This window comes from Hyaena hyaena, unplaced genomic scaffold (assembly GCF_003009895.1).
Source record: "Hyaena hyaena isolate Hyena2069 unplaced genomic scaffold, ASM300989v1 scaffold_160, whole genome shotgun sequence".
NCBI lineage: Eukaryota > Metazoa > Chordata > Mammalia > Carnivora > Hyaenidae > Hyaena > Hyaena hyaena.
The window spans coordinates 998,299-1,025,676 of record NW_024080793.1 but is presented as its reverse complement, the minus strand read 5'-3'; the positions used below and the strand labels follow the sequence as shown (position 1 = coordinate 1,025,676).

General features: G+C 40.0%; 1 protein-coding gene across 2 annotated transcripts in view; it reads right to left on the bottom strand.

Annotated features, from left to right (window-relative positions):
* SIMC1 (SUMO interacting motifs containing 1) overlaps positions 1-27,378 on the bottom strand; it is a 77,636-nt gene that overhangs the window by 26,936 nt on the left and 23,322 nt on the right. For both annotated transcript variants that reach the window (XM_039239810.1, XM_039239811.1), the window contains exons 2-5: positions 14,719-16,167; positions 10,572-10,804; positions 9,766-9,835; positions 503-657 (exon numbers count right to left, since the gene is read on the bottom strand). In XM_039239810.1, the coding sequence (XP_039095741.1) occupies positions 503-657; positions 9,766-9,835; positions 10,572-10,804; positions 14,719-16,167 (1,907 nt within the window). The remainder of the gene's footprint in view (positions 1-502; positions 658-9,765; positions 9,836-10,571; positions 10,805-14,718; positions 16,168-27,378) is intronic.

The following is a 27,378-nucleotide window of genomic DNA, read 5'->3' as shown; positions in this document are numbered from 1 at the left end:
GGGGGGGGGGGGGGGGGGGGGGGAGAATCCCAAGCAGGCTCTGCATTGTCAGCATGAAGCCCAACGCGTGGCTAGAGCTCATGAACCACAAGATCATGACCTGAAGCCAAGTCGGATGCTTAACTGACTGAGCCACATATGTGGCCCCTAGGATCCTGTATAATTTTTTTAAGTTTTTATTTATTTATTTTGAGAGAGAGTGAGAGAATGCATGTGCATTAAAGGGGCAGAGAGGGAATCTCAAGCAGGCTCCACACTGTAGCATGGAGACTCGTGCTGGGCTCGAACTCATGAACTGTGAGATCATGACCTGAGCAGAGATCAAGTTGGACGCTTAACCAGCGGAGCCACTCTGGCACTCTTTGTCTATAGTTTTAATAGCTATCCCTGTTATATTACTGTGTGACTATCAAGTCTCACCCATTTGATGTTCTCTAGCCTTGAGTAGCTGCCCACCTACGGCCCCTACTTCTTAGCATCACTGGGCTCAGGTGCTGGTTACCTGACATTGTGGGGCTGCTTGTCACAGGACAGCACAGTGCTTGCAATGGACTGCTGCAGGTGCTGTCGTTGCCTCCTCAGGATCTGCTGGAAGTCATCTTCCAGGGTCTGTACCACATAACGCAGAAAGAGGACTCGCCCAGGCAGATTTTGTCCCTGTAGGAGAAAAAATGAGAAGGATTTCCTTTCAATTTCCCGATGACAGTGAGCATTAGGCTCTCCTAAATATGAAGTCTAAGGGAAGGCCATGCATCACCAAGTACGTCCCTAAAAGAGACACTCCTGAGAGAGAGCAGGCAGTCTAGGTCATTATAAAAGAGGGGAAATTGGGCAATCCCGGAACCTGGAGGTTCCGGACTGAAGGCTTTCTGAATTTAAGGGATATAGAGCCATGAGAAGTCAGTCTCTCACTAAACTTGACTATCAGCCTTAGGATAAATCTCAAACTGTGGATATCAGAACACAGAGACAAAAACTGGTTCCTATATGATTCTGTTGAGCTGCTGGATCAAGCAACCATGATGTCCATACCACTGCTGAACTTCTAGTAACATGAGCTGGTTCATATCCTTATTGTTTAAGCAAGTTTGAGTTGAATTTTCTGTTACAGGTGAAATGATTCTAACTGAGAAAGCCCAACTGATGCAGGTAAAGCGCATGGGCGGTGATGGCGCACAGACCTCATGTATTTATTTTTGTTTGATTGTTTTAAATTTTTTTTTTTTTTTTTTTTTTTTTAATGTTTTATTTATTTTTAGGAGAGAGAGAGAGAGACAGCGTGAGCAGGGGAGGGTCAGAGAGAGAGGGAGTCACAGGCTGAAACAGGCTCCAGGCTCTGAGCTGGCAGTCAGCACAGAGCCCGACGCGGGGCTCGAACCCACGAACCGCGAGATCATGACCTAAGCGAAAGTCGGACGCTTAACCGACTAAGCCACCCAGGCGCCCCAATTTTTTGTTTGATTGTTTTAAACCCCACACTCATTTCAACTTGCCCTTCTGAGTTTCAGTGTCTCTGTGATTTAAGTGGTGATAACTATATCAAAGCCAGTGTAAGTACCTGTGACATGCCAGGCAGACATGCACTATTTGTTGGTTTCCCTTTACTGGGAGACAAGTGCTGGGATGTAGGCCCAGGAGCTCAGGCTTTCAAACTTCAAAGAATAAGGCCCCAAACTGTTTCTGGACTCTGGGAACTTTCCAAACACCAGGGTAATGGACTAGGGTATGGTTTAGTCAGCAGGAAAATGAATGACCATTGTAAGCACATACGATTTCTTTTTTTAAGAGGAGGTGAGAGGGGCGCCTGGGTGGCTCATTCAGTTGAGCGTCTGACTTCAGCTCAGGTCATGATCTCACAGTTCATGGGTTTGAGCCCCACATCGAGCTCTGTGCTGGCAGTTCAGAGCCTGGAGCTGCTTTGGATTCTGTGTTTCCCTCTCTCTCTGGTCCTCCCCTACTCGTGCTCATCTCTCAAAAATAAACAAACATTAGGGGCGCCTGGGTGCTCAGTCAGTTAAGCATCTGACTTCAACTCAGGTCATGATCTCAGGGTTCATGAGTTCAAGCCCCGTGTCGGGCTCTGTGTTGACTGCCAGCTCAGAGCCTGGAGCCTGCTTCAGATTCTGTATTTCCCCCTCTCTCTGACCCTCCCCTGCTCATGCTGTATCTCTCCCTCTCAGAAATAAAAACATTAAAAAATTTTAAAGTAAATAAATGTTAAAAAATTTCCAAAAAAATATAAAAAGAAGGTAAGAATGTGATAACTTTGTCTTCCAATGTGCATATGTTTTTTTCCCTAATTCTCATTAATTGGTACAAATAATGTCTCTCAATTATTTTTGAGAGACAGTGTGCATGAGCTGGATAGGGGCAAAGAGAGAGGACTGGGGCAGAGAGAGAGGATCCTAGGCAGGCTCTGCACTGTCAACGTGTAAGTGGGGCTCAAGCTCACAAACCGTGAGATCATGATCTGAGCTGAAATCAAGAGATGGATGCTTAACCAACTGAGCCACCCAGGGGCCCTGGTGCAAATGATTTTTTAAAAATCAAGTAGTTGTGCTAGACTTATGATGAAATCTACTGCTTCCCCACTGTAGCACCCTAGAGGGAAATTTTACTCTTTCTTCTGAAAGTTACTCTACACATCTCTAAAAAACGATCTTACCACTACTTCTTGATTTATCAAGTTTAGACATTATCTATTGGCTTCTGCTGTGCTAGATAAGGACTTAACTCACTTATGCCACTTCCCCATTTTTCTTCCTAAAATAACTATCTCAATTGATGTTCCATCATCTACAGATGGTACCTCTTGACTCTCCATTTTGTAGGATAAGGATGTCATAAAAGCCCTACTATTCTCAGAGATCCTATCCCTTTTCACCTAGTAATCTTTATCATCTAGTGTTTTCCATTGTCAAGGCTAAAACTGTTTTCTGTTTTAATATAAAAATTGATTCTAAATATTACAAATAGTGTTTACAGTATGAGGACTATGTTAAGATTATTTACTACACTGGAAATCCATGTGGTACACTAAGAAAATACTTTTTCTTGTGAAGCTTTTTGATCTTCTTAAAGTTTCTTCGTTATCCTCCCTATACTGCCTACAATAATCACTTTACTTCTTTTAACTCCTCAAGAATGGTGCTGAATCTTGAGAATATCCTTCTTTCCCGTTTTTTTTTTTTTTTTTTCCATTTTTAAAAACAACTTTATTGGGGCACCTAGGTGGCTTAGTTGGTTAAGCGTCCAACTTTGGCTCAGGTCATGATCAGTGGTTCATTGGTTTGAGGCCCACATCGGGCTCTGTGCTGACAGCCAGCTCAGAGTCTGGAGCCTGCTTCAGATTCTGTGTCTCCCTCTCTCTCTGACCCTCTCCAGCTCAGGCTCTGTCTGTCTGTCTGTCTCTCTCAAAAATAAACATTTAAAAAAAAACACCAACTTTATTGACAACCCTTACATATTTACCCATTTTAAATGTGCAATTCAATGATTTGTTATAAATTTACTGAGTTTGGTAATCATGGCCATAACCAATTTTTAGAGTATCTTTATAACTGAAATAAGATCCCTCATGTCTATTTACCGTTAGTTCCCATTCCCATCTATAGCCCCAGGCAACCACTCCTCTACTTTCTGGCTCTACTGACTTGTCCTTCTGGACATTGCATATATGCAGAATTATACACCATGTGATCTTGTGTGTATGGTTTCCTTTTATGTAGCTTAATATTTTTTGAGGTTTGTCCATGTTACACCACATATCAAGAGCTTTTTCTTTTTTTTTTAAATTACTGACTAGCATTCCCATGTTTGAATGTAGCACATTTTGTTCATCCATTCATTTGTTGATGGACATTTGGGTTGTTTCCACTTTTGGCTAATATGAATAAGGCTGCTATGAACATTCACATGGAAGTCTTTGTTAGGCACGTATTTTCATTTTTCTTGGGTCAGTATCTGGAAGTTGAATAGCTTGGTCATATGATAAGTTTATGTTTACTTTTTTAAAGGAACTGTCAAACTGTTTTCCACAGTGGCTTTACCATTTATGAATATTCCCACCAGTAATGTTATCAGACTTCCTGTATCTCCATTTTCTTGCCAACATGTTATTGCCTGCTTTCTTTTTAAAATTTTTAAAAATTATGATAAACATTTAACACAGATTTAAACTATCTTAACCATTTATATTTTTGAGAGAGAGAGAGAGAGAGAACAAGCAGGAGAAGGGCAGAGAAAAAGAGGGAAACACAGAATCCTAATCAATCTCCAGGCTCTTAGCTGTCAGCACAGGTCTGATGCACGGCTCAAACCCATAAACTGTGAGATCATGACCTGAGCTGAGGTCGGGTGCTTAACTGACTGAACCACCCAGGGCTCGTCCCCGCTTTTTTTTTTCTTTTAATATTTTTGTTTATTTCTAGGAGAGAGAGAGACAGCGTGAGCAGGGGAGGGTCAGAGAGAGAGGGAGTCACAGACTGAAACAGGCTCCAGGCTCTGAGCTGGCAGTCAGCACAGAGCCCCGCGCGGGTCTCGAACCCACGAACAGCGAGATCATGACCTAAGCGAAAGTCGGACGCTTAACTGACTAAGCCACCCAGGCGCCCCAACGTCCCTACTTTTTTTCTTAAGTAGGCTTCATGCCTAGCATGGAGCCCAACTCAGGGCTTGAACTCATGACCCTGAGATCAAGACTTGGGCTGAGACCAAGGGTCGGATGGTAACCAACTGAGCCACCCAGCCACCCTATCTTAATCATTTTTAAGTATATTCATATAGTTATGTAACAGATCTCCTGAACTTTTCCATTTGCAAAATAAAACTCTACATACATTGAACAATAACGTCCCATTTCCTCCTTCCCCCAGCCCCTGATAACCAACATTCTATTTGCTTTTTTTTTTAATAATTTTTTTTAGTGTTTTATTTATTTCTGAGAGAGAGGGAGAGAGAGCGAGCATGAGTAGGGGAGAGAGAGACAGACAGCATGAACAGGAGAGGGTCAGAGAGAGGGAGACACAGAATCCAAAGAAAGGCTCCAGGCTCTGAGCTAGCTGTCAGCACAGAGCCCGATGTGGGCCTCGAACCCACGAATCCTGAGATCATGATCTGAGCCAAAGTTGGATGTCCAACAGACTGAGCCACCCAGACACCCCTCTGTTTGCTTTTTATATTAATGACAGCTATAGACATTTTGTGTACGTCAAATTACACAGGATCTTTTTGTGACTGGCTTATTTCACTTGGTATAATATCCTCATTATGCTACCATCCATGTTGTAGCATATGGGATTTCCTTCCTAATTAAAGCAGAGTTACTATTTCATTGTACCTGTATATGCCACATTTTGTTTACCTAGTTATCTATTGACAGACACTTGGGTTGTTTCCACTTCTTGGCTATTCTGAATAACGGTGCTATGAACATGGCTGTGCAAATCTCTCTTCAAGATCCTTCTTTAATTCTTTTACATATATACCCATGTGGGAATATATGAAGTGGGATTGATGGATCATATGGTAATTCTATTAACTTTTCGAAGAAACACCATGTAGTTTTCCACAGTGGTTGTATGATTTTATAATCCTACCCACAGTGGGCAAGTGTTCTCATTTCTCTACATCTTTGCCATGACTTATGACTTATTTTCTGTTAAAAAATTTTTTTTTTAAATTTTTTAAAAACGTTTATCTATTTAGAGAGAGAGAAAGAGAGAGCACGTGCGCGCACAGGGGAGGGGCAGAGAGAGAGGGAGACACAGAATCTGAAGCAGGCTCCAGACTCTGAGCTGTCAGCACAGAGCCCGACATAGGGCTTGAACTCACAAACTTGTGAGATCATGACCTGAGCTGAAGTCAGATGCTTAACTGACTGAACCACCCAGGCCCACCCCCCTCAAATTTTTGTTTTAATAGTAGTCATCCTGAATGGGTTTGAGATGATATCTCACTGTGGTTTTGATTTGCACTCTCTGTGATTAGTGATGCTGAGCGTCCTTCCATATGCTTGCTGACCATTTTTTAAAAAATAGTTTACTGTCAAGTTGGTTTCCATATAACACCCAGTGCTCATCCCCACAAGTGCCCTCCTCCGTGCCCATCACCCCCTTCCCCTCCCCCCACCCCATCTGCCCTCAGTTTGTTCTCGCATTCAAGAGTTTCTCATGGTTTGCCTCTCCCTCTCCCTATTTTCCCCCTTCTCCTCCCACCATGGTCTTCCGTTAAGTTCCTCCTAATCATCCTATATATGCAAACATATGGTATTTGTCCTTCTCTGCCTGACTTATTTTGCTCAGCATAACACCCTCATGTTCCATCCACATTGCTACACATGGCCAGATTTCATTCTTTCTCATTGCCATGCAGTATTCCATTATATAGATAAACCACATCTTCTTGATCCATTTGTCAGTTGATGGACACTTAGCTTGTTGGCCATTTGTATATTATCTTTGGAGAAATGTCTATTCAAGTCCTTTGCCTTTTTAAAAATCAGGTTATTTTGTTTTTCTATTTTCCCTTTAATTCTGTCAGTTTTGTAGAAAAATGTGAAATGTTAAGGAGCTCTTTTATATGTTCAGGATATTAACCCCTTATCAGATATGTGATTTTAAAATGTTTTCTCCTGGGTGCCCAGGTGGCTCAGTCGGTGGAGGGTCCAACTCCATTTTGGTTCAGGTTGTGATCTCACAGTCATGGAATAGAGTCCTGAGTCAGGCTCCGTGTTAGGAGTGCAGCCTGCGTGGGATTCTCTCTCTGTCCCTCTGCCCCTCCTCTGCTCATGCGTGTGTGTGTGTGAAATCTCTCTCTTAAAAAAATAAAAAAACTTTATAAAACTTAACAAAATGTTTTCTCTTATTCCATAGATTGCCTTTTCACTCCAGATTGTGTTCTGGAGTGTGCACATTTTAAACTTTGATATAGTCACGTTTGCTTTTTTTTTTTGCTGGTGTCTTTGGCATCACATCAGAGAAAAATACCAAATCCAATATCACGAAGCTTCTTTTCTTAGTTTTAGACTTCTTGGTATGATATAGGAGATCTTTGATCCATTCTGAGTTGATTTTTGTATATGGTATTGGAGAAGAGTCCAACTTCATTCTTTTGCATATGGCTATCCAGTTCTCCCAAAACCACTTGTTGAAGAGGCTATCTTTCCCCTTTGAATGGTCTTGGCATCCCTGATGAATATCACTTGACCATATTCACAAATGTTTTTTTCTGGGTTCTCCATTTTACTGCATATGTATGTATGTCTGTATTTATGAGATTACCACAGTTTTGATTACTGTAGCTTTGTAATATGTTTAAAATCAAGTAGTATGCATACTCTAACTTTGTTTTTTTTCAAGATTGTTTTGGCTATTCAGGGTCTTCTGAGATTCCATAGGAATTTTAGAATGAATTTTTCTGTGTCTGCAAAAAATGCTCCTGGGGTTTTGATAGGGATTGTGCTGAATATGTGGATTACTTTGGGTACTACTGACATCTTAACAATATTAAGTCTTCCAACCTTGAACATGAGATGTCTATTTATTTTTTTAACAATTTTTAGTTTAATATTCTCATTTTGTTCACACATAATTTTCATGTTTCAGTTAGTTGTCTATGTCTGTCTCTTTTAGTTTCTTGTACATTTTTAAGATAGTTTAAAAACATTCTTCTGTCAGGGGAGCACCATTTAAGCATCTGGCTCTTGATTTTGGCTCAGGTCGACTCATGGTTGTGAGATCTGGCCCCACGTCAGGTTCTGCACTAAGTGTGTGCTTTTATCTGTCTTAATTTCCCAAATGGCTTGCCTTTGTCTCTTCTCAGGAGCCCACAGTCTCTTGCTTCCCTGGTACCTGCCTGTGGAACTGCATACTCCCTGCAGCTATAACATGTGGCAGTGCTCACCTCTCTTTTCAGCAACTTCCAAACTATATCACTATTCCCATCAGGAGAGAAAACAACCGTCCCTTGGGCAGCTCCCTAACAAGTCAGGACACTGGACTCAAAGTCCACTTTTTGGGAGGAGCTGGGGCAGGTGAAATTTCCTCCCAGTTGCACCATGTTATGCAGGGGAGGGGGAGGGACATGGGCACACCAACTGACACAAACTCTCCTACTCCTTTCACTGAGTCCCTTCTTGAGTATGCATTCTCCTGGGCACTGAAGCTTCTCAACTGATCTCCAGAGTTTTCACAGAAGTATTCTGGTCCATATGTTTTTCTTAATTTGGTGTCTCCATGGGCTAACAATAGCCCAGAGCTTCCTTGTTTATCATCTTGGTGATGTTTCCCAGATCGTTCTTTTTTTATTTATTTTTTTATTTATTTTTATTTATTTCTAGGAGAGAGAGACAGTGTGAGCAGGGGAGGGTCAGAGAGAGGGAGACACAGACTCTGAAATAGGCTCCAAGCTTTGAGCTGGTAGTCAGCACAGAGCCCGACGTGGGGCTCAAACCCACGAACCGTGAGATCATGACCTAAGCGAAAGTTAGACGCTTAACTGACTAAGCCACCCAGGCACCCCTCCCAGATCATTCTTAAAGCCCTAAGTTATTCTGCTCCAACCTGGACTGACTGCTGTGTCTACTATTCACCATAATTTTAGTTCTCTTTATTATTCTCTTGGATTAGATCTAGTGTTCCCTGGATCCTGTGCCACCCTCTTTATTAATCCTCCCTTCTTTAGATGCATACCTTTAGGTAACCAAAGAAATGGCGTGTGAGGATATTTTTTTTCAAGTTTCTACATGTGTGGAATGTCTTTATGTTACATTCACACTTGAATAATAGTTTGGTTGAGTATGGAATTCTAAGTTGAAAACAATTTGTTCCATCCAAGTGCTCTGGGTGAGCAGACAGAACGCTGGCCATCAAATTTAGGGACCCCTAAAAGTCAGAATGCAGAACTTTTTTTCTGGAGCACAAACTCTATACTAGGTGCCTTTGTTTATGACATTCAATGTCTTTAAAAAATAAGTCCTCATGGGGCGCTGGGTGGCTCAGTCAGTTAAGCGTCCGACTTCGGCTCAGGTCATGATCTCATGGTTTGTGGGTTTGAGCCCCGCGTCGGGCTCTGTGCTGACAGCTAGCTCAGAGGCCGGAGGCTGTTTCAGATTCTGTATCTCCGTCTCCCTCTGACCCTCCCATGCTCATGTTGTATCTCTCTCTCCCTCCCAAATAAATAAAACATTAAAAAGAAAAGTCCTCTGACTTTTTGCCCGAAGGGCAGGTAACCTGATGACTGAACTTTGTGTACTCAAGAATGGAGAGGTTGTCAGTTCTTGCTACAAACTTTTTACAGCCTTCATCTGACTCTAACCCTCTTGTATATACTGTGTTTCTGAGTTAAAAACCTCTCTGCTCCAAACGGAGATTTCCTTTCTCCTTGACTGCAGCCACCTGTAAATGTAGTATAGCCTGTGGCTTTCTCTGCCTAGCTTTACCAGTCAACACTCTTACACTTCCTTTAGTTCTTTAGTTTTCATTCAAATCTATTGCCCTTCCCCTTATTTTCATTGCCATGGATTTATATCTTTCTCTATTCATTTACTATTCTTTTCAGTGGAATCTCAAGAAGGAAAGGAATAAGTGAAGGTATTCAGTTTTGAACTGGAAGAAAGCACATACCATTTCTAAAGGAATTTTTTGGTGAGGTTGGGAGTATAAGGAGGGAATAACGGCAAAGACATTACTACCAGATTTACCATCACTTTTGTTTCTAGTTAAAACTTTCTATGCAAAAGATACACCCTCATAATCGTTATGTTACCTCTTCCTCCATGACATAAGTGAGCAGCTTCCAGTCCCACTCCACTGTCTTGGCATTAGCTGGATGTAGCCTGAAAGTCAAGTGACATCAATTAGAATTCTAGAGGGCTTAGTGGAAGAAGGGATGGGATCCGGAAGATAACAGAAACAAGAAGCCTCCTCTTAGCCTGTTTTTGTCTATCCTCTGACATGATACCATGTCTTATGACAGTAGTGGAACTTCAGTTTTTTTGCTACCCAGCATCCACTTCTTTTGGAAGGCATTAGTACTCCAATTTTGCCTTGAAGAAATCAACTCTTTTTTACTGTTAGTCCATTAGCTTTACCCTACCAGAATCCCAGCCCATGAAGTATATTGAGCCCATCATACTATTCTATCCCTCAGTTCACAGTGATGGGCTCAAAAATGGGCTCATGTCCTATGTTGTCCCAATTAAAGCCTATAAGACTCAATTTCAGAACTTTGGTGTGATTATAAAGGAAGTGGACTCTCTCTCATAAAAGCCAAAGGCTGAGAAGACTACTATGTGGAGCCTCAAGAGAGAAGCAAAGCAGGAAAATGGATCCTGGTAACCATTTTGAACTGAATTAAGTCTTATTCCTATGCTTCTAGTAAAATGAATAATTAAAATCTCTTATCAGCTGTTAAAGCTAGTTTGGACTGGATTTCCTATTAGTTGCAACCCAAATAACGTTAATAAGCTAAGCTCCCCTCTCTAATGGTTAGCTGAATCAAGCTTAGGCGAGAGAAAGCTGTGCCCTCAGTCCAGATTCTCCAGGAGATTCACCAACATCAAAGGTTCATACTGTTGAATTTTCATGAGAAGCATATAGGCCTCCTTCAGTACATCCACGGTCTCAGAGCCACTGAGCAGGATTTTCTGGATGATATGAGCCACAATTTCTCTGGGTGGGTAATGCTGGGGTGACACAAAGTCCATTAAAAACTGCACAGTCCCCAGGGGAAAATTTTCTTCAATGGTGTTTGTTACCATTCTTAGTCTTCGATGAGGAATGGGTTCTAGTTTTTGACCCTTACTCTGCAGAGATAAAAATAAACCAATTAGAACAGGTTTCTACAGACTTATGTACAGAGGTTCTGAAACAGGTTCAAGACAGCAAAATTTTCCACGCCGATATATTCATAATGAAAAATAAAAAGACTGAAGGCCTTATCTAAAAAACTTTTAATGACATGGAAAAATACTTATACTAGGTTAAAAAATAAGAATTCAAAGTTCTACATATAATTTCATCTGTGCTAAAAGATAGCATTGAAAAGAAGTACAAAAGGGTCAAGAGTTAGCCTAAGTAGATTTTAGAGGGTGAGAAAATAGGGTAGTTGTGATACTAGTATCAGATACTTAGATAAAGAGAGGAAGAAAGATGCTTTAAAAATTTTTTTCAATGTTTATTTTTGAGAGGCAGAGAGACAGAGCATGAGTGCGGGAGGGGCAGTGAGAGAGGGAGACACAGAATCTGAAGCAGGTTCCTGATTCTGAGCTGTCAGCACAGAGCCTGATGCAGGGCTCAAACTCACTAACTGAAAGATCATGACCTAAGATGAAGTCAGACGCTTAACCGACTGAGCCACCCGAGCACCCCGAAAGAGGCTTTAAATATGTTTTATTGTTAAGAGAAGAATCCCATTTTGTTGATTTACTGTCAACAGTAAATGTTAGGTTGCTTCCCTCCCACCTCCCAAAAGTATGTATATAAAGACTGGGAGAGAATTTGTGAAAAGTGGTTTCCTATTATCTGGGGTGGTGGAATTACAGATGATTTTCTTCTGTATGCTCTTTTGTATTTTTCTATAATAGACACATATTACTTTCATAATCAAAAGAAAAAAACATGAAAAAGTTTTCTGACATCAGAATATAACAATAACAATAATTTTTGAACATTTAACTTATCCTCGTCTTAATTCTCACAACCCTAATAAATACATACCACTATTATTCCTATTTTATAGATAAGGAGACTGAGATTTAGAGAGTAAGGATTTGTCATGCAACAAATGGCAGAAGCTGGCTTCACACATGGGTGGTGTTCCCAGATCTGCCCTCTAAATTCATACTACCTCTCAACAACAAAACTAATAATAATAAATATGTTTTTATTAAAAATCCCCATTATTAAAAAATTTTAAATGCCTATGTATAAAAAGCAACTGAGCAGGAAATACACCAAAATTATTAACAATAATAAATGCTGATTGATAGCACCCTAATTATTTTTTATATTTTAAAATGGTTTATATTAAGCAAACATTATTTTTAAGATCTGAGAATAAATATTAAGCTTATTATTTTATTATTATTTTTTTTAATTTGAGAGAGAGAGAGAGAATATGAGGGAGAGGGAGAGGCAGAGGGAGAGGGAGAGTCTTAAGCAGGCTCCACGTCCAAAGTGGATCCTGACATAGTGTTTGATCTCAAGACTTTGGGATCATGACCTGGGCCAAAATCAAGAGTTGGACGCTCAACTAACTGAGCCACCCAGGCAACCCAAGTATTAAATTTAAAACATCAACCAAAGATCTGACAGCTTATATGTAACAGCAAAACAGTGATGGCTAGAATTGTCCTTCCAGAAAATCTTATGGAGAAGTCTAGTTAGCTTTCCTTATGTCTCAAATCACGTAAGGGTAACCTCTTACCTTACTGATCAGAGACCAACACTGTACATGTCATGCAATTAAATTAAGAGCCAGAGAAAAGAAGAACAAAAAAATATTGCTTTTGTGACTATTTTACATGAACCTATATTATTCATTTCTTGCCTACAAATGGGGACATCTACAAACAGATAAAGTTTATAAATTCTTTTGATGCCCATATACTAAAGGGGAACTATGACTTATAAAGTATTTCTTTCGGCCTTGAAAGGTGGCTTTGTGCTTTGTGTTTACTTTTAGGTCAAACAACTTTATGATATGAGCAAAGAGAGACTCAGAAGAGTTAAGGCCAGTGGCTGGTAAGTGGGGACTGGCTAAGAAGTTCTGAGGAGAAAATGACCTAGTGAAGAAGTACTTACTAAAAGCCCAAAAGAACTCATAGGAGAGACAGAAAAGATTTACAGATGTATTCTAGACGGCCAAGGTTCTTTAAGGTAAGAAATAAAGATGCAGAAGAAAAATCCCCTTTGTTTGGCCTAACTGCCATCTTTTTTTTTTTTTTTTAATGTTTTATTTATTTCTAGGAGAGAGAGAGAGAGAGAGAGAGAGACAGCGTGAGCAGGGGAGGGTCAGAGAGACAGGGAGTCACAGACTGAAACAGGCTCCAGGCTCTGAGCTGGCAGTCAGCGCAGAGCCCGACGCGGGGCTCAAACCCACGAACCGCGAGATCATGACCTGAGCGAAAGTCGGACGCTTACCCGACTAAGCCACCCAGGCGCCCCCTAACTGCCATCTTATAATCTATGTTTACACAGAAAGGGGATATGGTGTCCCATTTACATCTACTGGCGGCTTTGCTACTTGTGCAGCACCCATAAAGCACTACAGCCTAGACTAGGGAAACACAAACTCTCTCAAGTCCTTCAAATGCTCTTGATACTGGATTGATGTATCACCATCCTGAGGCAAACCTGCAGGAATAAAGAGTGAGCTAGGGCAGTTGGGGAGACTCATTCAGAAAAAGAAGACATAAAACATATTAGAAGATATAACAACAATTAAAATGAGAAGAAAAAATTCAATCTTCAAGGCCAAATTGATATGAATGTCTGATACAGGGTACACAGGGTGACTGATTGTTCTAAGAATGCACCTTTTGAATTCATGGATTACCTCAAACTAGTCTTTTTTTAAAAAAGGTTTATTATTTATTTCTATACAAAAATATATTTGTTTATTTTTTTAAGGTTTATTTAAGGTGAGGGAAAGTGAGCATGAGCCTGGGAGGGGAAAAGAGAAAGGGAGAGAAAATCCAAGGAGGCTCCATGCGGTCAGTGAAGAGCCTGGCCTTGGTCCTGAACTCATGAACCATGAGATCATGACCTGAGCTGAAATCAAGAGTCGGAGGCTTAACCAACTGAACCACCCAGGCATCCCTCAAGCCAGTCTTCTTAATGTTGAGGATATGGTTATGGATGATGAAAAAATAGCTTCATAGTATAAGACTTCACCACGAACTGTTTCTTACATCTGCTAAGAAAAGTATCTGGTTTAGTTCTCTCAGCTCCATAAAGACCAATGGGAAGTAGAGTTCCCGTTAAAATCTTTTTTCACCAATGTTTATTTTTGAGAGAGACAGAGAAAGAGGGAGAGACAGTGTGCATGCACCTATGAAGGGGGGAGGGGCAGAGAGAGAAGGAGACAGAGACTCTCAAGCAGGCTCTGCACTGTCAGTGCAGAACCTGATGGGGTGGGAGTGGAGGTGGGGTGGGCTTGAACTCACGAACTGTTAGATCATGACCTGAGCTGAAATTAAGACTTGGTCGGTTAAGTGACCAAGCCAGCCAGGCGCCCCTCCCATTAAATCTTAAAATTGAATTTCCTCCCCAAAAGTCAGAAAGTAATAGTTTTGGAAGCACTGAAGTGTCAAGGACATCACTATCTCTGTGATGTGGGAACTAAAATAAGGGTATCAGGAAAGGAAAGGCATAGGAATTGAGAAGTATTTGATGAAGGCCTATAATGAGCCAGATACTCTAAAAGACAAGACACTTTTACATATATTATGTCATTTAATGATCCTGTGAGGTATGTTTTTATCTCCATTTTACATATAGGAAAGAAGCTAAGGCTCAGAAAGGTAAAGTGTCTTCTACAATGCCAGTTTTTAACTGTGGGGGTGAAATTTGAACCCAGGTCTGACTACACTAGATGATTCTACAAGTGGAGGAAAGATAAAAATATCAAATTTATACTGAGCCTGTCTGTCATGCATATTTATGTTAGGCCTATACAAAGGACACCTAATCCCTAGGGGAAGACAAATTAGCTCACCTCTCTTGTGTCTTTATCTGGTATTAGTGTCTGGAAGAAGAGGTGATGCACTGGAGGTCGTAAGAAGTACTTCAGTCTGTGCAGGCACGGTCTAGTGTATAACCCACTTTGTGGTGTTCGTGCTTGTACCTGGGCACACTCGAGGTTAGCAGGCTCTGACAGTGATCTCTCTTTTCTGGCTAGATTTTCTGTAACAGAGAGCCAAGGAACTTTCTCTAAGGAAGTTTCAAACTGGGGAGACTGTGGACTGGGAGAGGACCTTGGGGAAGATGAAGTGGAGACATCCATAGGGGTGTCATGGTTCTTTATTTCATTTTGGGGAGGGTCAGGCCAGTCTTGTCGCAAGTAAGGCAAGTCTCCAAGTGAGTGGGTCGTGTCCCCTTGCAAGCAAGCCATGTGTCCAGTTGAAGGGAGCAGATCTCCTGGGAAGTGGGGGACTTCTCCAGGTGAATGGGGCATGCTTTCTGGTGACTGTGGGGCATCTCCTGGCGACTGTGGCATGTCTGCTGGCGACTGTGGAATATCTGCTGGCAACTGTGGCACATGTCTTGGTGACTGTGATACATCTTCTGGTGACTGTGGCACATCTCCCAGTGACTGTGGCATATCCCATAAGTGTGCCACATCTTGTTGATATGACATGTTTTGAGGTGGGCCTGGCACATCTTGAGGTGGGCACAGTGAGTCTTGAGGTGGGCTGGGTGAGTACTGAGGTTGCCATGATGAGTCTTGAGGTGAGCTTGGCACATTTTGCTGAGGACATGACATCTCTTGAGGAGGGCATGGAACTTCTTGAGGTGGGTGAGGCAGAGCTTGTAGTTGGCACTGCATGGTTTGTGGTGGGCATGACAAGGCTCGTGGCGGGCACGAAGAGGCTCGTGGTGGACAGGGTGAGGCTTGCAGTGGGCATGGCAAGGCTCGCAGTGGGCATGGCAAGGCTTGTGGTGGGCAAGGCACATCTTGCTGTGGGGGTGGTAGGGGTGCCCTCTGATTGCTGCTGCCACCATTATTGCTGGAGGGGGAATGGGAGTGAACATCTGAAGATAGCTGTAGGCTTGCCAAGAAGCCAAGGTCACCTTTGAATGCAGTTGAACTACAATTTGGCTCTGCTGGATACACAGAGTCCCCACTGACAGATGTAGGAGGTTGTGGACCCTCAAATGTGGTTTCTTCCAAAAGGTCCAAATCCACAGGATCGCTGTTAATGATTCTCCGTGCTGCAGGCCGAGAGCTTCTGTCTACCCGCCCTTCCATCATCTCTTTGCTGGAGAGGCTGGCACATGTCTGAAGACTGGTTGGCTCCTTCTGAGAAGGAGCAACAGGTTCTAGAGTCAAGTCAAGAGTGGCAATGGGTCTATTTTCTTCCTCAGTTCCTGTCAGGTCAATCACACAGAGTCCATTGCGATCCTTTGCCCTTGGTCTGGTTTCTCTAGTTAAGTCAATGAAGTCCTGTTAAAGAATTATGAGAATATAAGTGGTCAAATAGGGAGTCTTTGCTTTATCTAAGAAGATTTATATCTGAGTTTTTAAGAATAATCCTATTTTACCTTTTCACTTCGCTGAAAATTTATACATTTTGTATAACATAAGCATTAGTATTTCTTTTGGTTGAAATTTTGCTGGTGTCAATACTGTCTATTTCTATGCCATCTTAAATTATCCAAAAGCTACATGCATATAACTGAGGGCATAGTGGGAAATTCAAGGTAAACAGGGGAGCAGTAGAGAAGATTTCAACCTTAAGTCACAAGGGAAAAAGCAATCTTTGTTTGAAAAAGCAAATACATAGGATAACTTACAACAGAAACTAAAGAAGAAAGTAAGCTAACGGCAGATAATTTACCATGTGCTAAGAACATGTTGAGTGCTTTCACATATCTTTAATTTTCATAATATCCCTATCAGGTAGGCCTTATAATTTCCATTATACAGATGGGGAAAATGGAGTTCAGAGGAGTTAGGTTATTACCTAAGGATTATACAATTAAGTCACAGACACACACATTCAAACCCAGGTCTCTTTCCTTCTTTCTCTGTACAACTTCATTCAATATATAATCAGCCTATATTCAGATATGTAGAGTAATACAATAACAGTTATAAGAGCAACAGTGTAAGTCTGAGCCCTAACTAGGTTCATTATGGAAAACCTCCTATCTTTACCTCCATTCTTTGCCAAAATGATAAGGTAGTTCATAAATCCTGATGATGTCAGCCCATGGTACTAAAATCAGTTTCCGTGCCATATACATGGAAAAATATTGTACTCCCTTTCAACTCTCAAAACCGTCTCAGTGTGGATGACAAATAATATTAGCCTAATTTTCGATCAATCTCATTGATGAATATGAACGCAAATATCCTCTCTGAAGTATCAGTAAATCCGGTATTAAAAAAAAAAGAGTTCCATTTCTGATCAGAAGGGCTAGCTAGATACTCTGATCAACCAACCTAATAAAAGCTAGAAATTATATATAAATGTAAAAACACCAGAGGAGTTATAACAAGAAAAACTGACCAAAAGAAAGCCAGTGTATCTATATTAATGTTAGACAAACTAAATTTCAATGAAAATAGTATTACTAGAGATAAACAGGCTACCGTATGATAAAAGGCTTATTTCATCACATAATAATTTTAAAATTATGCCTAATAACATAGTCTTCATAAAGCAAAAATAGAAACAAGTACAAGGAGAAAAAGGAATATCCAGTCATTATAAGAAACTTTTACAGATCTTTTTTTTTTAAAAATTTTTTTTTAATGTTTTATTTATTTCTAGGAGAGAGAAAGAGAGAGAGACAGCGTGAGCAGGGGAGGGTCAGAGAGAGAGGGGGTCACAGACTCTGAAACAGGATCCAGGCTCTGAGCTGGCAGTCAGCACAGAGCCCGACGCGGGGCTCGAACCCACGAACCGCGAGATCATGACCTAAGTGAAAGTCGGACGCTTAACCGGCTAGGCCACCCAGGTGCCCCCAGATCTTTCTTGATTGACAGATTATGCAAACAAAAAATTGTTATGGATACAAAATATTTGAACACTTTTTCCACATAACACTCAGTGCTCATCCCCACAAGTGTCCTCCTCCATGCCCATCCCCCCCTTCCCCCCACATCCATCAGTCCTCAGTTTTTGTCAGCATTCAAGAGTCTCTCATGGTTTGCCTCTCTCCCTTGTGGAAACTAATTTGACAATAAACTATTTGTAAAAAAATAAAATAAAATAAAATAAAGGGAGAACTTCACTTCTCCAATATCAAAAAAAACAAAACAAAACAAAACAAAACAAAAAACAAAACAAAATATTTGAACACTTTTTAAAAAAGTTTTTATTTTGAAAGAGAGAGAGAGAGAGGGAGAGGGAGAGGGAGGGAGAGAGAATCCCAAGCAGGCTTTACACTGTCAGTGCAGAGCTTGACGCAGGCCTCGAACTCATGAATTGCAAGATCATGACCTGACGTAAAATCAAGAGTTGGACATTTAACCAACTGGGCTTCCCAGGTACCCCGAGATCTGAACACATTTAACAAGCTTCATCTAAAGGATTCAGAATAGATATTCACAATTGCATGAAATATTTACAAAAATTTACCACAAACCAGAGTCAAAGTACACCTTAGTCAATGTTATAAAAGATTATCACTTAGACCAAAATACTATTAGCTTAGGAAGCAATACAAAAGAATAACAAGGAAAAAATACAGATAACTGCAAATTGAGAAGTATGACCAAATAACATATAGGTCAAAGAAGAAATCATAGAAAATTAGAAAAATTTTAGAACTGATTACAAAAATACCAGTTATGAAAATGTGACATGCAGCAAAATCACTATGTAGAAAAAAATGTACACTTAGACAATTAGAAAAGTGGAATGGAAGATGGGGCGCCTGGGTGGCTTAGTCGGTTAAGCGTCCGACTTTCGCTTAGGTCATGATCTCGCGGTTCGTGGGTTCGTGCCCCGCGTCGGGCTCTGTGCTGACTGCCAGCTCAGAGCCTGGAGCCTATTTCGGAGTCTGTGTCTCCCTCCCCCTCTGACCCTCCCCTGCTCACGCTGTCTCTCTCCCCTAGAAATAAAAAAAAAAAAAAAAAAAAAAAAAGAAAAGTGGAATGGAAGAAAACTAATGTGATAAGCACACACCTTTTGATAGGAGAAAAAGGGGAAAAAAAACGCTCAAAGAAAGCAGAAGAACAGAGGAAATAATATCAAGAGGAGAAATGAATGAAACAAAGAACACAGTAGAGACGTGCAACAATGTCACAGGGTTGTTCTTTTTTTTTTAAAAAAATTTTTTAAGTCTTTATTTATTTTTGAGAGAGAGACAGAGTGTGAGCAGGGCAGGGACAGAGAGAGAGGGAGACAGAGAATCCGAAGCAGGCTCCAGGCTCTGAGCTGTCAAGCATAGAGTCTCATTGAGGGGCTCAAACCTATAAACTTCAAGTTCATGATCTGAGCTGAAGTCAGTTGCTTAACCAACTGAGCCAGCCAGGCGCCCCAGGGTTACTCTTTTAAAGATTACTAAAATTGGCACACATCTGATGAGAAATTTGAGAACAAAGGCACAGATAACCAATATTAATTAAGAATGAAAATGGGACAAAATTACAGATGCTTTTAGGATAAAAAGATGAGAAGATGTTATGAATAATTTTATATTCAAAAAACTTGGGAACTTGGGTGAAACAGATAAAGCCCTGGAAAAATAAAGCTTAGTAAAACTGACTCAAGAAATTGGGTGATGGGTACGTGGAGGATCATTATACAATTTGCTATATTTTTTATGTTTGAAATTTCCCATAATGAAAAGACATTTTTATTTTATTAAATTTTATTAAAAATTTTTAAATGTTTTCTTTATTTCTGAGAAAGAGACATAGCGTGAGTAGGGGAGGGTCAGAGAGAGAGACACACACATAATCCAAAGTAGGCTCCAGGCTCTGAGCTAGCTGTCAGCACAGTGCCGGATGCGGGGCTCGAACCTGTGAACCATGAGGTCATGACCTGAGCCAGTGTCGGATGCCCAACCGACTGAGCCACCCAGGCACCCCGAAAAGACATTTTTAAGTTGACTCAAGAAGAAAGAAAAAAATCAAAGCAGTCCTTTAACTAGTAAGAAATGAATCAGTAGTTGAAATTTTTTCCATCAAAAAACTCCAGATCAAGGTGATTTTAAAATCACCCTTTTAGTTCTGCTAAAAATTCAAGGAAAAAAAATGATTCTAATTTTATACAAGCTATTTAAAAGTATTAAAAAAATAAGAGGCTACTTCTGACTCATATTATGACTTAGCATAAACTTGATCCAAAATCTGAAAGTACAAGAAGGAATATTATAAGTCAATATCACTTCTGTACACAGACACAAAAATCCTAAACAAAGCACTAATAAGCTAAGTCCAGCACAACCAAGATGAGATTACCTAGGAATCACACCTAGCTTAGCATTAAAAAAAAAAAAAAATCAATTACTATAGCTCACCACATAAAGGAGAAAATCATATGATCATATGAAGAGGCCAAAAAGCATTTGATAAAATATTCAACATCCATTCTTTTAAAAATATTTTTTTTATGTCTTTATTTTATTTTGAGAGACAGCCAGAGAGTGTGCGGGGGAGGGGCAGAGAGAGGGAGACACAGAATCTGAAGCAGGCTCCAGGCTCTGAGCTGTCAGCACAAAGCCCAACATGGGGCTCAAACCCACAGACCTGAGATCATGACCTGAGCCAAAGTTGCACGCTTAACTGGCTGAGCCACTGAGGTGCTCCCAACATCCATTCTTAAAAAGAGGAAAAAAAAAACCCTTAAAGTAGAAATAGAGGCAAACATACTTACCTATTTTTTTAATTTTTTTTTTTTTTTAATTTCTAGGAGAGAGAGAGAGAGAGAGACAGTGTGAGCAGGGGAGGGTCAGAGAGAGAGGGAGTCACAGACTGAAACAGGCTCCAGGCTCTGAGCTGGCAGTTAGCACAGAGCCCGATGCGGGGCTCGAACCCACGAACTGCGAGATCATGACCTGAGCGAAAGTCGGACGCTTAACCAACTAAGCCACCCAGGTGCCCCTAGAATTCTTCTTAAAGAGACTATATATTATATATAGGGGGATTTGGGCACAAGAGACCTTTTAGCAGTTTATGTTTTTAAGAGGCCTCTTTCCCTCCCCTCCCTTTCTTTTCCTTCAGTCTTCAGTGATTGTGAGCTGTGTTCACATTTCAAAAACATGANGCACCCAGGCGCCCCCATACTTACCTATTAAAAGTTATTTACAAACCACATACAGTAATATTACACTGAAACACTGAAAACATTCCTTGTGAAATCAGAAGCACATCTAAGATGCTTACTGTTGCTAATTCTATTCAGCATTGTTCCAATGTTGTATATGCAATGCAGGAAAATAAGATATAAAAAGTATAAAGATTAGAAAGAATAAAACTGTCCTTCATGAATAATATGATTATTTACATGGAAAACTCAAAAATCTATACATAAATATCAGAATAAGAGCATTTATCATGATTGTTGGATATAAAAATTACATTTTTAATACTTCAACAAAAGTACCACCATGTTGTATAACCCTCACATTTCACAACTTCAGAAGAAATCATTCATATTATATTCTATATGAATTATTTTGCCATCTAGGGCAAAATTCTAGGCAACCCATACAACATCAACACCCAAAAAAATAAACACATATACGAACGTGTATGTATATATTTGTATACACATGCATGTGCACACATGCACATACGCATACTACAGGTGACAGTTATTTTTTTAATGTTTATTTACTAATTTTGAGAGAGAGTGTGCCTGCAAGCAGGGGAGGGGAAAAAAGGAAGAGAGGGAATCCCAAGCAGGCTCCACACTCAGTGCAGAGCCCCATGCAGGGCTTGATCCCACAACCATGAAATCATAACCTAAACTGAACGCTTAACTGACTGAGCCACCCAGATGACCCCTCTTTTAAAAAAATGTTTGTTTACTTATTATGTGGTAGCTGTTTTTGTGTGTTTTTGAACACTTCCATGGTACATGGTAGACTGTACTTCCTGAATCCCATGATTATGTGGAGTCATGTGATTAATTTTGCCCAATAAATTATGAGTGGAAGTAACATGTATTACTTATGGGCTGGGCCTTTTAGTTTCTGTATGCAGACACTCCAAAGGTTTCTTTTCCCTCTGATGTGTCTCTCTCATGGCCATGTTCAAGATAATGGCAGCTCTGTCAGCCTGTGTCTCCCCATGATTATCATACACAGACATCCCTCCTCTTTTGCCCAACCTGCGATGGGCATGTAGTAGTGTGAATGAGAATAAACCTTGTTTTAAACAGTATAACATAGCTTATCCAGACAAACACAGTAGCTGGGAACAAATTTAACTAGAGATGTGCAAGAGCTGTGTGAAAAAATATTATTGAAGTGTACTGAAGAACAACACTAACACAGGCCCAAATAAATGAAGGTATATACCACTGTCCATGAATTAGAAGTCTCAATGTCATAAATATGCCAATTCTCCCCAAACTGATATAGAAATTCAGTACCATCTCAAAGTCTAAATAAGTTTTACTGAGGAACTTGAGAAGCTAACTCTAAAACTTGAAAGGGAAAACAGAAGACCAAGAATAGCTAAGACACTTCTGAAGAAGACAGCATGGTATTGGCACTAGATAGTCAAACAGATAAATGGACCAGAAGAGCAAGTTTACAAACATACCCATACATTTAGAAAAATTTGATTTATGTCAGAGGTGGTATTAAAGATTAGGAGGGAACTTTCAATGGTACTGGTTATCTATTCGGGGGGGAAAATAAAATCAGATCTTAACTTCACACCAAAGTCATAAATCAATTTCAGGTTTATTAAAGAAATGAAAAACCCAACTAAAATTATTTTAGAAAAAAAAACTCTAGAGAATATCTTTATGATATTTGTGTAAGGAAGAATTTCTTAAGGTACAAAGGGTAAACCATAAAGAGTATTTGACTACATTAAAATTAGGAATTTCTGTTTATCAAAAGTACCTTAAAGTTATAAGACAAACCACAAACTAGAAGGAACTTGGCAGTAACTGGCTTGGGAATACTATGAAATGAAATGAAATGAAAATGATGAAAGAAAGATGAAAACCACTAATTAAAGCCACATGCAATAACATTAACTTTTATAGAAGATTTTTTTAAAGTATCTCTACACCCAACTTGGGGCTTAAACTTATAACATGGAGATCAAGAGTTGCATGCTCTACTGACTGAGCCAGCCATGCACTCCAACATTGATTAATTTTGAACATAATATTGAAGCTAAAAGAAAAACAAAAGAGAATAATATACAATATCATTCTGTGGTATTGTGACATACAGTCGTCCCCCCTTGTTCCCAGGGGGTACATCCCAACACCCTCAGTGAAGGTCTAAAACCATAGAGGATACTGAACCCTAAATATGTTTGTTCCTATGTATATGTATCTATGATAAAATTTAATTTATAAATTAGGCAAAGTAAAAGATTAACAACCATAATAATAAGAGGACACAATTATAACAATATACTGTAATAAAAGTTATGTGAATGTGGTTTCTGTCTCAAAATATCTTCTTGTACTTTACTCATCCTTCTTGTGATGATGGGAGATGATAAAATGCCTATGTGATGAGATGAGTGAGGTGAATGGTGGACATAGGCATTGTGATAGTGTTAGGCTACTAAAGACTTTCTAGTGATATGTAAGAAGGGGGTCATTTGCTTAGAAACTGCAGTTCACCCTGGATCACTGAAACCCTCATAAAGTGAAACCGAAGAAAGGAGGGGACTAATGTCTTGGTCTTTATCCCTGGTTCCTAGTAGAACTCCAGTAAACCTCTGTAATTTGCTGATAGGGTAACAGTGTCTTTTGTTATTCCTAAGTCCCTTTCAAACACACCTGAGTTTGCCAATGACCTAATGACTGAAAGCCCCTACATAGCTTCAAGATTGGGCTAGGTGTCAGAGGAACCAACCAGGTGTTTAGAGGGTTAGAATTTTTAGTCCCACTTCTTCAATCTCTGGGGAAGGGACGGGAGCTGACTGAGTTAACCACCAATGGCTAATGACTTTAATCAATCAGATTCATGTCATGGAGCCTCCATAACAATCCTAAATAAAAGTTTGGAGAGCTTCCAGGTTGGTGAACGCATCCATGTACCAGGAGGGAGGTGTACCCCAAACTCCAGGGGGACAGAAGTTCCCGCACTCAGGAACCTTCTGGACCTTGCCCTATGGACCTCTTCATCTGGCTGTTTGTTTGCATCCTTTATAATAAAGTGGTAATAGTAAGTAAAGTGTTTAGTTGAGTCCTGTGAGCCATTGTTACAAAAAATTAGGAGGAGGGTCATGGGAATCCCCAATTTATAGCCAAGTTGGACAGAATGGTTGGTAACTAGGGGCCCAACTACTTGTGACTGGCATCTGAATGGGGGGGGCAGTTCATGTGGAACTGAGCCCTTAACCTGTGGGTTCTGCACTAACTCCAGGTGGTATCAGAATTGAGCAAAACTGTAGGGACACTCAGTGATGTCCAGAGTAGGAGAAGTAGTTAGTGTAAGGAAAAATTCCCCACACATCTGGTGTCAGAAGTGATGTGAACAGAGAAAAAATGTTTTCGTTTAGATTCCATTCATATAAATTTCAAAAACAGGCAGAAGTTGGGGTGCCTGGGTGAGTTGGTTGAGTGTCCGACTTCAGCTCAGGTCATGATCTCAGTTTGTGGGTTTGGGCCCATGTCAGGCTCTGTGCTGATAGTTCAGGGCCTGGAGCCTGCTTCAGATTCTGTATCTCCCTCTCTCTCTGCCCCTCTCCCACTCATGCTCTGTCTCTCTCAAAAATAAATAAACTTAAAAAAAAAAGGCAAAAGCAAACTCTATTATTTAGATACACTCATATAGTACAACTATAGAGAAAAGCAAGTGATTATCATAAAAATCAGAAAGTAGTTGGGAGGAGGAGGGTGGCAAGGCATGGAGGTAGAATATACATTGAACAAAGATACATTCTACAACTTTTATAATACAGGCAATATGGCTTGCATGGGCTTTAACTTAATTTGTTGTACTATACATTTGCTTTATACATTCCCTCTCCCTGCTGCCATGTGTGTGTTGTGTGTTTGCACACAAGTATGTATATACTCATGTTTTTTAAAGTTTATTTATTTATTTTGAGAGAAGGGGTGGGGAGAGATAGAGATAGAGAGAGAGAGAGAGAGAGAGAATGAGAGAGAGAGAGAAAGAGAATCCCAAACAGGTTCTGGACTGTCAGGGCAGAGCCTGATGTGGAGCTCAAACCCACAAACCATGGGATCATGATCTGAGTTGAAACCAAGAGTCAGATGCTTATCTGACTGAGCCATCCAGGTGCCACTATACACATATTTTATTTTTTTTATTTTATTAAAAAATTTTTTTTTTCTGAGAGAGAGACAGCATAAGCAGGGGAGGGTCAGAGACAGAGGTAGATACAGAATCCAAAACAGGTTCCAGGCTCTGAGCTAGCTGTTAGCACAGAGCCTGATATGGGGCTCGAACCCACAAACCGTGAGATCATGACCTGAGCCAAAGTTGGATGCTCAACTGACTGAGCCACCCAGGCACCCACATACACATATTTTAATAAAAGAAACTTAAGTCTGTGGAGTAAACTTCCTGGGAAATTTCAAGACCTACATGAAGAAAACTTTAAAAAAGCCATTTAAGTAAGGATTTTAAAGGTCTAAATACGTAAAAACACTATTCTACCACTATTGTGTAGAAAGATGCAGCATTATAGGATAGCAAATCTTTCTACATTAATCTCTTCATTTAAAATGCTGAGGAGTTTTAGGAAATGTGACAGAATAACATTAAAGTTTACTTACAATGTGTGATGTTTTGATTAAGAAAATAAAAGTTTTGCTAATTAACTAGATGGAGGGAAGCCTTTCACAATATATATGTATATCAAATTACCACAATGTATACTTTAAATATCTTATAAATTTGTTTATACCTCAATTGAGTTATACCTCAATAAAGCTGAAATTAAAAACAACTTAAAAAGTGTGACAAAAGCCAGAAAAACTGGAAAATAATGAGTTGGGGACTAACACTTTAAAGTCTTTGAATTTCTTAGCAATCCAGGCCTTCCTACAGAAGGAAGAAAGGTCTCAGATACACCTAACCTTACACCTCAAAGAGCTGGAAAAAGAACAGCAACTAAAGCCCAAACCAGCAAAAGACAGAAAACAACAAAGATTAGAGCAGAACTCAATGCTACTGAAACCAAAAAAACCAAAAAAACCCAAAAAAACAAAAAACAGATCAATGAAACTAGAAGCTGGTTCTTTGAAAGAATTAACAAGATTGATAAACCACTATCCAGTTTGATCAAAAAGAAAAAGACCCAAATAAATAAAATCAAGAATGAAAAGGGTGTCTGGGTGGCTCAGTTGGTTAACTGTCCGACTTCAGCTCAGGTCATGATCTCACAGTTCGTGGGTTCGGGCCCTGTGTCGGGCTCTGTGCTGACAGCTAGCTCAGGGCCTGGAGTCTGTTTCAGATTCTGTATCTCCTTCTCTCTCTGACCCTCGCCTGCTCACGCTGTCTCTCTCTCTCCCTCTCAGAAATAAATAAAACATTAAAAAAAAAAAAGAAAGAAAGAGGAGAGATCACAACCAAAACAACAGAAATACAAACAATAATAAGAGAATATTATGAGCAATTATACACCAATAAAATGGGCAATCTGGAAGAAATGGACAAATCCCTAGAAACATATAAACTACCAAAAATGAAACAGGAAGAAAAAGAAAATTTGAACGGACCTATAACCAGTAAAAAAATCAAATTAGTAATCAAAAATCTCCCAAAAAACAAGTCCAGAGCCAGGTGGCTTTCCAGGGGAATTCAACCAAACATTTAAGGGATAGTTAGCACCTATTCTCTTGAAGCTGTTCCAAAAAATAGAAATGGAAGGAAAACTTCCAAACTCTTTCTATGAAGCCAGAATTACCTTGATTCCAAAATCAGATAAAGACCCCACTAAAAAAGGGAACTATAGACCAATATCCTTGATGAACATGGATACAAAAATCCCCAACAAGATATTAGCCAATCAGATCCAACAATACATCAAACTATTTATTCACACGACCAAGTAGGATTTATACTGGGATGCAGGGCTGGTTCAATATCCACAAAACAATCAATGTGATTCATCACACCAATAAAAGAAAGGACAAGAGCCACATGACCCTCTCAATAGATGCAGAGAATGCATTTGACAAAATACAGCATCCTTTCTTGACAGGATCCTTCATAGGATCCCTTAAGAAAGTAGGGATAGGAGGATCATACCCCGAGATCATAAAAGCCATATATGAAAGGCCCAAAGCTAATATTATCCTCAATAAGGAAAAACTGAGAGCTTTTCCCTAACGTCAGGAACAAGACAGGGATGTCTGCTCTCGCCACTGTTATTCAACATAGTACTGGAAGTCTTAGCCTCAGCAATCAGATAACACAAAGAAATAAAAGTCATTCAAATTGGCCAGAAGGAAGTCAAATTTTCACTCTTTGCACATGACATAATACTCTATATGGAAAACCCAAAAGATTCCATCAAAAAACTGCT